The 12,604-nt window shown below is 46.4% G+C and overlaps 1 protein-coding gene across 2 annotated transcripts in view; it reads right to left on the bottom strand.

The window, feature by feature from the left end:
* Positions 1-8,331: 8,331 nt before the first annotated feature.
* LOC119375328 (uncharacterized) overlaps positions 8,332-12,604 on the bottom strand; it is a 127,239-nt gene continuing 122,966 nt past the window's right edge. For both annotated transcript variants that reach the window (XM_037645505.2, XM_049411031.1), the window contains exons 8-9: positions 10,912-11,065; positions 8,332-9,602 (exon numbers count right to left, since the gene is read on the bottom strand). In XM_037645505.2, coding sequence (XP_037501433.1) covers positions 8,333-9,602; positions 10,912-11,065 — 1,424 coding nt within the window. In that variant the 3' untranslated portion in view covers position 8,332. The remainder of the gene's footprint in view (positions 9,603-10,911; positions 11,066-12,604) is intronic.

The following is a 12,604-nucleotide window of genomic DNA, read 5'->3' as shown; positions in this document are numbered from 1 at the left end:
TTCGCCGAGTGCACCGCCTAGCAACGCGTAGGAGGAAGGAAAGGAGGGAGAGAGGTAAAGTGGAGAGGGGAAGGAAAATGAATAAATAAAATAAAATTTCAAGCCGGGCTAGGCACTGGCCGAAGGCGAGCGTCGTAGCTACTCGGCTATCCAAGCACGCTGGCGGAGCAAGCATGCACGGGAACCATATGATTCCGTTACCATAGGTGATAGACCGAGAGAAAGGTAGAGTGAAAGAAAAAAAAAAACAGAGAAATAAATGGAGAGCTAGAAACATACAGAAAAGGAAAGGAACAAAGAACGACAACGAAATAGAGCGAAAGAAAGAGATAGAAAGAAAGGGACACATAGCCATGCATAGTATAGTAAAGGTAGGAGGTGGGAAAAAATGAGGGTGAGGACGAGGCAGAGGAGGAAGGAAGCATAGCATAGCATTGTGTAGCATTGTGGCACACCTGTCTTCTTCTTCTGGCGGGTCACCAGTTGGGACATGAACTAGTCGTGGGGAGGCTGCTAAAAAGGAGGAAGAAGGAGTTCGGACAATGGCGTAGGTTTAGCGAGATCGCGTATTAATAAACCACTCTGTGTTCTCAACCGTGCTTCATGCTGCTAGAGTTATGGTCACCCGGACCACGAACTCCACCTTCCATGAAGCAGCGTGAGAATCCAGGCAGCCTCAACCATCAGGGGCGTAGCCAGAAATTTTTTTTTTTTTTTGGGGGGGGGGGGTGTTCAACCATACTTTATGTATGTTCGTGCGTGCGTTTGTATGTGTGCGTGCCTATATACGCAAGGAAAACTGAAAAATTTCGGGGGTTTTGAACCTCCCCCCCCCCCTTGGCTACGCCCCTGTCAACCATGGTCAGTATAGCAAGGGGGGGAGGGAAATGACGGTGAGGAGGACGGAAATGAGCACAAGAGAGGGCGAAGCATAGCATAGACATGTATGGTATGGTGTAGCAAGGGGTTGGTAAAGGGAAATGAGGATGATGGGGAGTGAAAGGAGGAGGGGAATGGCCCCAGTTCCGCTATAGTTTTCACAGCAGTAGCGCGTAGCTGCCATATTTTTTAAAATCTTGCCAAAGTGACACACCTTTGCGATAAAAACTTATTTTCCATAAATTATTTACGTCCACAGAATTGCACCTTTGAGCCTATTAGTGGTTTCAGCTGCTATTTTCTCAAATCTTGCACTTCGTGGAACCAAGAATGTGATCAAAATTCATAATCGAGCCGGCATTTTCCCGTAACATTTAACCTTACGGTTTCTAAACTGTGTATCCTGCTTCACGCTCCTGGAATGTGCTTCTTCATGTCCATAAATACTGCACAATCGAAAGAATACAAGAAATTCACGAAGGCGTTTTAAGGTATAGATAACATCGTAATCCTCGGCGGTTATTTTTCTTCATTACTGCTACGGAATGACAACGTAAACTGTAAAGCACGAATACTGAGCCAAATAGCAGGTTCAATATACCATAATCAATATGTCATCGATGATTTTTGCGGAAACATTACAAACTATTTGCGCAAAAATCATCGATAATGTTCAACCAACTAGCCCACTGCCAAGTTTTTCTTCAATATATTATATATATATATATATTAATTTTATATGACCTTTTCTGGTATATGAAATGATATGAGAAGGTACTATAATACACGCAGTTATTAATTTTGACATTGAGCTCTGGAGTACGTTATCGTGGGTTTCTCTTGTGCGTTTGCGGAATTAAGTATTCTTGTATATTTGTGAAATAGACGCGGCAGCTCCGTGCAGCCAACCTCTTATGATCACAGAGTTCCGAGTATTACCTCTGTTTACAGTTTTACTCAAGCTGTTTGAACAAAATTCAGGCAACTTCGCCCTAGGGGTGCCAAGCCTGAAGGAAGTGCGGAGCTGGGCAGCCTTCTCTGTTTTTCTCTCTCTTTCGTCCTCCCTTTCTTTCTCTTTCTTTTTTTGCCGTTTTTTTGTTTCTATTTGTTTCGTCCTCTCTTTATTTCTCTTTCTTGTTCTTTCTATTTTGCTTCCTATTTTCTTTCGTCCTTTCTCTCTCTTTCTATTTCTCGCTTGCTTCCTCTTTTTTTTTTCTATTCTTATACGTGGTTTTGCCTGCGTTACGCCAAGCGACGACAACATACGACAGCCCGGGCCCCTAAAGTGTTGCGCGCTTATCTTCACCAAGGCACTTCAAGACCAAGAGGAAGACGACTTCTCCTTGGCGTAGCGCGCGTTCATTATGCTACAGATGGCTGTGCTATTTGCGGTTTTGTCGGCGTTACGCCAAGTTACGAGAGCATACGATAGACCAGGCCTCTAAAGATCTTCGCACTTAATAAAACCATTTCCCCATATGTGTGTCGCCTTGTTTGTGCTGAAAACATGGGTCCAAAGCAGTCAAACTTGTACTTCTTCTCGTGGAACAATACACCGGCGTTTATCAAGGGCCTGTTTCCTAAACCAGGTCTTTGTGGTCCGGATTAATCACACCATGACAAGGCTTCTAGTTTCTTCTACGAAACAATAACTTCTTTTGTTTCTTTAATTGCATCCATTGCCACATAATAGACATGTCTCTGTACACAGTGATTTTTTTGCGCTCTCTAAAGCGCGGTGACGTGACACAGGAAAACGTAACGTGACAGTGCTTCAAATAAAGCAAGGACTCGCACACACGTAATGTCCACACCGCTCGTTAAAAAAAAACAGAAAGAAAGGAAGGAAATCAAGCAGTAAAGTCGAATGTGACGATAATGTCGCACAGCCTTGACAAGCACTAGATGCCTATAAGAAGATTGCACCTTCTTCTGTATTCGGCTAGAAAGGTTCATTTTCGAAATACCCAGAATCATTAGGCGTTTATAAGAATTAAGATCGGTCCAACAAATTAATTTTGCATCATTCTTCGCTTTCACGCGAGCCTTGCGGGCTGGCTATAATATATTGGACTACGAAATGAAAATATGGCTGCGAAATGAAAATGCGACCACGACTACGTACCATTCACAATGTACTCCATCCCATTTTTAAACAGGGCAAGGAGGAAAACACACAGCAGTGAACTAAACACCAGCATGTGTGTTTTTGCCTTTGCGCTGTTTAAAAATGAACCCAAATGAACGGGCCAAACACTACATTTTACTCCACCTTAATTTAGTCGGGAATCTTGGCCAGCATATTGCTTCTTAACGCTACATGTCCGATAATCTGATACGTATTTCTCCAATATGATCCGTTGAATTGGTTTGTGAACAACAAATTTCGATAAATTTCGTTGCCACTTCGTTAGCTGTCGATGTCCTTTCAAGATGGCATCCCTCTTTCTTACTGCCGCCACCAAAAATAATTTTTGGCGGTGAAATAATATAATTTCAGGGATGTTTTCCCCACAGACCTATCAATGTCGTCCAACGCTGTCATCAGAAAACGGTGCAAGCAATAATACACACTCAGGTCGAGGGTGTCGTGCGAAGCTGTGTGGAATAAATATGTCTTGTCTACATTACTGTATCTTTTTCCGAAAAGAAAAACAACACACACGGGAGTCACAGCAAAAAGTGAAGGGTAAATAAAATTCACAGGGATTATCCGTAGCGGTGAGATCTGTATAATCGTGCACACTCCACACACACTTACACACAGGATATTGTAAAAAAGAGAGAACAAACTCACAACAGTAAGCGCAATGCAACTTCTTTTCACCTACTTCTTCATAAACTGTCTTCAAAAGAAAGCACGAAGAATACAAACGCTCAATATAAAGTTCTTTCGTGACACAATACAGCTTGTTGAAAAAAAAAGCTAGATGTGAATTTGTTGTCACCTATATCTTGGAGACAGTGCACACTTTTCTTTCTTAGTTTATTTACATATACTCGAGTGAAATATGATAGTTTTATCTGCAATCAAGAACGTTTCGTGACAGACAAAAAATATGCTATGGGTGACAACGCACTCGACAATGTGAGATTCAACAAACAGAAACCATACACTTGTATGTACAAGACTGATCTTTCTCACAACACGGGACATGAAATGACATTTTCGTTTGTAAATAAGGCACAGGGGAGCATCGATGGGTGCCCATCGTAAATACTTCGTATATGTGATAGGTGTAAAGTGCTTTCTAACTAAGCATATCTAACGCGAGATGCGATTGGTGCGCGTAGAACATGACGTAACGTCTGAGTTACGTTCAGTGTCGGGGACATTGTCGTCTTTTCATACAGCTAAGGTTCTGGGCAATGTGCTTCCTTTTTCTGATGCCGTGGTTAAAAACCTCACTTGTGATCTCAACAGTTCAACGCCATTCTCCAGTACATTGCCTGAAATAACAGAGACAAAATACTTTGGATGCGACCTTAGGAGACCACAGTATGTAGACGAGTGCAGTTCGATGTCACATTCATTGTTTTTGTCCTCTGCTCAGCTGGAACCTTGAGTCGCAACACCAAGAGAGGGGTTGTGGGTATTTCTAGCGCTCAGATATTTCTTCGTACACATAGCGCTAAATTCCAACGTCATGTACATTCAAGGCGACCACTTGGAGGGAAAGTATTATATCATTATGAGGTGTCTCATGCCCTCGGTGCAAATCGAATTTGTTAGATCTTGTGCGGTGTGCTGCATCACGTGATATCTTCGCTTTGACGCTGCTCTATACTGTGCAGTTCAAGGCAAGTGCAAATGGTGGATGTGGTAGCAGCGGCTACCAGGTAAACAGTGTTGTGAAAGTAGAAATTGGAAAAGATACACCAGGAGAGCCACCATTAAAGTATCCGGCCTCAGCAAAATTAGTGAGGAATGAAAATATCGTAGGATGAGATAATCCGATTCCGGCACCTACAGTAGCACTATTGCTAGCTACTGCCTCCAGTCTATTCGTTTAATTAAGCGTTTTTGGCGTGGGAGCTAGGCTCTTTGTTTTGCTTTAGCGAAAATTGCAAATTGTGGGTTGAGTAACCAAAATAACCTTGAATTATACATCGTTCGTGTTCATTTATTTTGCCCAAGGCACATCTGGAGGTATGAAAAGGTCTGAAAATTGCCCTGCCACGACTTCAAGACTCGGATTCGGTCATAATTTTTGAGGGGATTGAGGGGATGCATATACGAAGCTCGCACTTTAGAACATTCTCGGTTTGCAGCAAATTTAAAGAGCCGACTAATTTCGCAGTTCGCAATATATATTGAATTCAGACATCCAGGCGGTCGTGATGCTGCGCAGAATCTTCGCAGAATTAGTTTTAGCCTCTGATGTATCTGGCATGCTCGTATTGCCCACGACCTAATAACAGCACAACATATTATGCGCTCAAAAGAAATATTGATTATCACAGTGAACTGCATACTGAAACCTACCGAAACATAAGGCACTCTCTATGTGTCTTCTTTACTTCCCACCTCAACATTATCTCGCAAGTTCTGACCTCATTCAATAAGGCTGGACAATCCCCACAGCTCACAATAGAACAACAGACGCCACAAGCCATGCTTTAGCACACTTCAGGAGTAGAACTTCACCAGTACTGCACCTCCTTTAGTCTCTATAGGTTGAACGTTATATTCTTTAGGAAATTGGACTTTCAAATCACTTGTCGGAAGTCTTTCCTGCACTTCAGTATCAACAGCCTCAAGAGTGGCTGAAAACAGAAGGCACGTCGTGAAATTAAACAGGCTCTTTAGCAAATCGGCACGGACAGAAGGGCAAAAAAGCAGCATTGCCGCTGTTTTCCGGAAAGTTTCATGACTTCCAGGAATATGGTACGCTGTGCACAGCACAACTCATCTGGTGGAGCGTGTCACTTGAAAAAAATTATCGGATACGGCAACCTGAGGACACGCTCATCGCTACCAGTAACTATTTTTAGACAGCGAAGTCTCCCTAATGTTCCGGTGCATCTTTGTACGTACATGGTTCATAACAACGCCACAACCATTTTGTCTTCTTTCCTTTTGTACAATGACCAAGGGGGTCAAAGGAAAGTACTCAACGAATAATGTCAACTTCACCCTTGAAATCACAACACTAATTGGCAAGCAAATGTAACCGCAACATGTTATTCATGAAAGTGTCAAAATACCTCTGATTGAGTCCTTCGTTTCACTCTTTGGTGTTGATGTAAAAGAGCACATGCCCTCACTCCTGTTATGTTATCGCGCATTGGCGCTTGAATATGCGATTCCAGCTTCCGTAGGCATTTCTTATGACCCCCGCCAGTACCAACCATTTACAATCTGTCAGTGTGTTCACTACGCATCATTGATTGAAATCACGCACGCGTAAGGATATGTACATTCCTTACACTGCCTCAATCGAACGTCCGAAATAAATAATAAAAACAGAGGCTTCGTCGCAAGCTGTGCTTGGCTGTCCACTGTTTCGAAGGCAGATGGCGTTCAGCAGTCCTTCCACAAAGCTTAGGTCGGCGTAGGTGGCGGTCTTCCATGACGGCAAGCGCGGGTGGGCTGTGCGTGCTTGTGCGTGGTGCAGGAACGTTATTGTCCAACGCCGCCTTCGTCCGAGCCAGACGTTTATGCTCACTGTGTTGGCAATATGCCATACGGTCACTTTGAATCGGAAGTGGAAAGCCGAAGCTGGACGGAGAAGGACTCGCTGGTGTCACACAGCCGTGGCTTAGCCGGCACCAAGCACTGCATTGAGAAGAAAAAGAAAGGTATGCGTCATGAAAATGCATCTTCTAGAAATCGCATACAAAACGAATATGTACTCGTCCAAGCATATGTGCACTGGAATATCTTGAATCAAAACCTCAAGTGTCCGCCACTCTGACTGAGCACTCGTGCTATTAAATTAGTATTTTCTGTATGACAAAAACACACCCAGAGATGTCTACTTGTTCATGTTAGGCATTTTGTGCACCGTCAGCTGACTTCACCCCACGGCCTGCAAATTGTTCCAGGTCATCAAACGAAATATGTCTGATCTGCTGTCTACTGGGTTTTCATATGTACGGGGGTTACGCTATTTCAAAATGCACGACAGGTGGCGCCGCGCTATTCACTACACGACCTTTTGACCACACGCCTCAGTTGTAATAGAACAATTGAATCCCCTTTTTTCTTGCCTGCCAGACTTCACCTCCATAGGCAACCACATTCTCGTTATACATTCCCATGGCATAATTGTCACAATGACGACATTAAAGTATATTATGTTTTTTTAAATGTCATTGAGAACAGTACTTTTACTTGTAGCGACAGGAAAGACACAACGAGTCTGGGTACCAGTTAGAGTGCTGGGCTAAGGATGCGGAGAATACTGAAGCGATGATAATCACAACACTGTTTTGTTCATAAATCGCAGTGAGCAGATTCATCTGCCTAAGATTTCCACTGAAATCGAGAGAGTAATGGCAGTATTGGTGGCAAGACTGCCCATTACAAACCTGGGCCGAATTAAAAAATCCTTTTTGTTCGTAGCAGCTCATTGTCATTCGCCAGCTGGCTTAGATAACGGTATGTCAAGCATTACGATCAGAATAAGTTTTCTCCGAAGAGCAATCCTAGAGCAAGGCCTTCTGGTGGATGCAGGCCCTGAGTTTTATTCAAGTGAGTGGGCTCCTCTCTATTGGTGTGCCACATTCGGAAAAGACATGATTGCTCACCAGATGTCAAAATTTGAAGCATTATGTAAAAGGTGCGATAAGTGTTAATGATGCCGCAATATATAGACATGCGAGTGTAAAATTGTACAAAAGCTAAGATACACTGCCGAAGGACACTTAGGTGGTCTAACTTTTTGAACAAGTAAGTAGGACAGACCAGAAGGTGACTACATTTGTAGTAAAAATGAAACTGCCTGAACTGCGCCAAATACTACACAGGCAAAGATTCAGCAATATCCAAAGCTTAAGGTACGTGCTATTTATCAAAACTCATGCGACCGAGGAATATTTAGGAATGTGTAACACGACATAAGAATGCTTTAAAGTACACGCCTCGGAGGTCGACAAATTCGCGATGTTTAGAATTTTTCATTTACCACAGTGCTAACTGACTTCTTTTTCTATCGCACACTCTAAAAAAAGAGTGCGTAAAAAGGATGTCCTTTTGTCCCCAAACTATAATCGGCACCGGGCTTGCTTGCGTTTCGTTTCCTTCCTTGAAAACTCGCCGCTCTCCACTTTTCTCTCAAGAATGCTATGTCGTGTTGATAACGAGCATGCCGTTCACGACATGGAAGTGCCGGCCCCACGGCGATGATGCAAAGAAAGGCACGCGAGATAGATGACGATTTCGTTGTCGGACAAAAAGACACTCTTTTTACTCGTTCATCATAGAGAGTAGGAAAGCCGCCTCACCCGGTCAGGACTCGACAGAAGCTGGTTCCTCAGCGATCGCCCGGTGTCCAGGCTGTTGTGGAAGGCATGCTCCAGTGGCGGCGTCGATGGCGCCGTTGGGACCACCTAATCCTGGAGGGCCGCTTCCGCCAACCGGCCGGTGCCAGTAGGGATGCGGATGGTGGTGGTGAGCCGCAGCCGCCACAGCTGCCGCGTGAGCTGCTGCCGACGCGTCCAGAGCGGCCGCTGCTTCTTCTTCGCTACCAGCTCCGCATGGTGCCGATAACCGTGGTGGAGCGAAGGCGCCCCGGTGGTAGAGGAAACCTTCCCTGAGGTCCGCCGAACTCTGTGCCGCCGCCGCGGCTGCCGCTGCTGCAGCCGCAGCAGCGTACGGTTCCTTGCCGTCGGCGAGTTCGAGTGTAAGGCTTAGCTCCAGGTAGCGAGGATAGTAGGCGGGTGGTTCGAGGGGCGTCGGATACGGTGCCACGCTTCTTGCGGCCTTGGCAACCTCGGGGTCGTCCAGGGACATGTACGTTGGCCGCAGGTAACCTGGTCCGCCGCCTGAGATCAGCTGGGACACGTCTTCCGTGTTCGTTGGAGTCAGAGACTGTTCCACGTCGGCCAGCCTATCGTCGGGTAACTTGGTGGGGGCACGAAAGGCAGCCGGGACTGGAGCTGTCGCGGCCAGTACCTGTCCGGGACCGCCGTAGTATCCGGAAGGAAGCAGAGGAGCGAGTTCCGTGAAGGCACCGTAACTTGGCCTTGGAGCCTTGGGAAGAGTCGGACTGGTAGTGGTGCCATTGGAGTTCCCGCTAACGCTTCCGCCACTGCTTACGCTGATGCTCGAGCCCGGAGACGCTGGTCTCTTGAGCCCAGAGGAAGATGATGAAGAAGGCATCCACTTCCGGTGATCAGGCGAAGGGATTGGACTGCTGGTGCTAGCACATGCTGAGGCTGTCGCAGCTGCAGCGCTAGTGGCGACGCTGCTGTAAGGAAGACCGCTGTGTGGGGATGGACCGCCGTACTGGAGCACACCGGGGTGGTGTTGTGGATGGTGTGGAACTGGTGCTCCATTGAGGTGGTGAGGCAGAGGGTAAGGCGAGTGCGGTAGCGGTGCTTGCGGCACTTCTCGTGGTGGTGGAGGCGGGGGAGGTGGTGGATAGGGCATCACAGGAGTTGGGTAGTAAGCGGGCAGGCGTGTGGCCTCGTACGCAAGACCGTAGTGCATCTTCGAGTGGAGAGAGTAGTACTGGTAGAGCCAAGAGTTGGCACGCATCACGGCTGCTTCCCGTTCGCTAGAAAAAAAAGTAGGGCCGTTGTTAGTTTCACATGCAAGCTAAGCAGCACTAAACAATTGCTTTGGCAGTAGTAGTGCCGGCGTTATTGTTGGTCGAGCTCTAAACATCAAATTCTCATTTTTCTTCGTAATTGAGTTAACTTGCGAGTCGTCGCGGACTTTTAAGAATGCGACTGAGAATCCTATTTCCTGAAACATTTCTTTTCTAAGCGCTCTTTCCATTGGTCAACCGCCTTCGGAGATGATATTTCGAAATTTGGGATTGGCTGGAATATTTTCTTACGGACTATTACAGCGTCACACGTTCATGTGATTTAAGGCCCGCATTTGTATGTACTGTTAAAGGGGTCATGAAGCACCCCTTGGGCTGATTGAAAAAACACATCCTGCGGAAAGCTGACACGGCTATGAACTGCTCTGCCAAATATTACAGTCGTGCGCGCCGCGTAATGGCCACAAGCGGAGCGCGAAGTTGCCGTTTCCCCAGGCACCCTCTTTTCAAACAGAGGCCGGTTCTCACTCTCGTCGGTGGGCGGGGCGTCGGTCCGCTGTACGTCGCAAGACCCATAGCATGCTTATTGGCCGATAGCCGACGTAAATCGAGAGCGGCGTTCGGATCAGATGCGCTTCTTGCCGCGGGGTGCCGCCCCTTGCCGGCGCCGCACTCCTCAGTACACGGTAGCCGCACTCGCGCAAGCGAATCACAGCGGGAGAGCGATCGCGTTTCATGACGCGCGCTGGCGTAACTTCTTTCCCCCATGCCATCCCTCCCTGTCTAGCTTCCAGTGCGCTCGCTGGCACGAGAAAAGAGAGAAAGCGCTGGGAGCGTGCGCCAAACCCCCGTAACTCCGCTGATTCTTGACGGATTCGAGAAATTTTTGCGGCAATCGATTCGGGAGGCAGTACACTCCGATACTGAGGCCATTAGATCATTACTTGGAAAAGTGGTTCATGACCCCTTTAAGCGGTCGCAGTTATGAGGTTTTTCTTTAATTCCTTTACTTAACTACTATCTTTGATTAAAGACAGATATATCCATTATTTCTTTAGGGTCTCTCAAGGATGCTGCGGAGAAACAGTCAACCTCGAATTAAAGGGCAGGCATACCATCATATCATGTATTACATGTGCTAACCATATATGTTCAACCGCGTTCAGATTGGCAAAAATAATCAGCAAGATTGAAGCTGCTTACCAAAGTGTTTCATTTTTCTTCATGAACAAGCTTGAAAGCAACACTTGCATATCTTCGCAACATTTTATAAGCGCGAGAATAAGCATTAGCGTAAACGTTTGCCATATCTCACCTGAGAACTTGGTTAGTGCACACGATGACCGGCTGCTGGGAGCTGTCGGAGCCATCCTTCACCTGGAGCACTGCGTGCACCCACAGCCAGCCTGAACGACTCGTCTGCAGTCGCACCAGTAGGATGCACGATCGCTCCTGCTCCGACTGCGTTACTGCAAATGCCACCGTGGAAACCTTCAGCCAAGTGAACACGGGCCTTTCACTCCAATATATGCGCAGCTTCGGCATTAGCATGAATAAAAGACTCAGCCTCCGCTGCTAGCCAACCAGCACGTAGGCACAAAGCTGTTTCCCCAATGATGTGGCAGCCTCCACAAAGGTACTTCGGTAATCGAGGATCTTTAAGCTATTCGCAAGGGCGGTAATTTAAGGTATTTATTCGTGAATGTCTATAACAGGGCATACGCAGAGCATAAACGAATAAGCAAGGACATACAATGTCTCTTTTTTTTATGTACCGTCTTATTTAATTGTGCCTTCATCATGCGCTGTTTGAGACGATCGGTTAGCCATTACGTAAAGCGAGATCAGGTTGGTGATTCCTTCAACTGTTGGTCCCCCCGCAGCATTCCCGCGCGGTTAAAGCCTATAATATAGGCTTTGAGTGCACCCTTGTTTTCACTGTATGCGAAACTGAGCTTATGGAATCAAAAGAAAGCAAAATACGAGCCTCCAAGTGCATGCGAAACGTCTTCTCTAACACAACTTGCATCACGACAATTTGTTCAGTGCAAGGGACACGCTGTATGTTTGCGGTAGAAGTTTGACGGCACGGCTTTGCACAAAACCATAGTGTCTGGGCGTCCTTGCTCTGTCGCCGCGCTGACTATATGCAGCAAAATAAATAACTTTTGAGATACGGTGTACAAATATACAACCCTTCTTATAAGTGCATCTTTTTTCGAAGCTTTTGAGACGTACTATTTCACAGACCGTTGCCTGTGTCTTTGGATGAACACTGAACAAACATATGCGTTGGCGACAAAGATATGTAGATATCGCAAACCTGCGTCACTATTGTTCTATATGGTTAATTTTGTATTGTGAACCTTCCTTGAGGCGCCAACATTTCTCACTTATTTTCACGTGAAAACTATATCAAAATCACACGCTTGAATATGTTTGAGCATGCCCTATTAATTATAACGCTGGTGTATAACATCCTCTAACCAAACCATACACGCAAAGGAAAGTTTTTGGGTTACACTCCCTTCTCAACATGCAGCTTGCTTGTGCGCCGCTCCCATAACCACACTAACCATGCGGTCGAAACAAGTGAGCGTATACGCAAGACAAACAGCAGTGGGCATCGTTTCGCCAGCTTGAGCTTCCAAACCATGATAGGATTACGTTAGCTGACCTAGCCGCACACAGCTGCCGTTGACCCGAGCAGACGCAAACAGTGGGGCGAGGCAGTGACTACTTATGCGCGCATAAGACGCCCCCCCCCCCCCCCATAAGGACCCTGTTTTTTTTCACTGCACTATACGGCAACAGCCGCACGTGCGGCCACCCCCACGTCCCTCCGCCTATTCTTTCTTTGTTGCTGTCGTTGTCGAAGGTGTGCTTCTTGCGTACGCGTTCGTACGCCTACTTGTACGCGGCGTCGTGTACAGTCAGTTCCTGCCTCCGAGGCGGTAACCTCTTTCTTCTTTGGTCTCCTTTCGCATCGCGCCGGATTCGTGATACGG

The sequence above is a fragment of the Rhipicephalus sanguineus genome, chromosome 11 (genome assembly GCF_013339695.2).
Source record: "Rhipicephalus sanguineus isolate Rsan-2018 chromosome 11, BIME_Rsan_1.4, whole genome shotgun sequence".
In the NCBI taxonomy this organism is placed as follows: Eukaryota; Metazoa; Arthropoda; class Arachnida; order Ixodida; family Ixodidae; genus Rhipicephalus; species Rhipicephalus sanguineus.
Note: the sequence above shows the minus strand (reverse complement) of the source record. Positions and strands in the feature narration are given on the sequence as shown.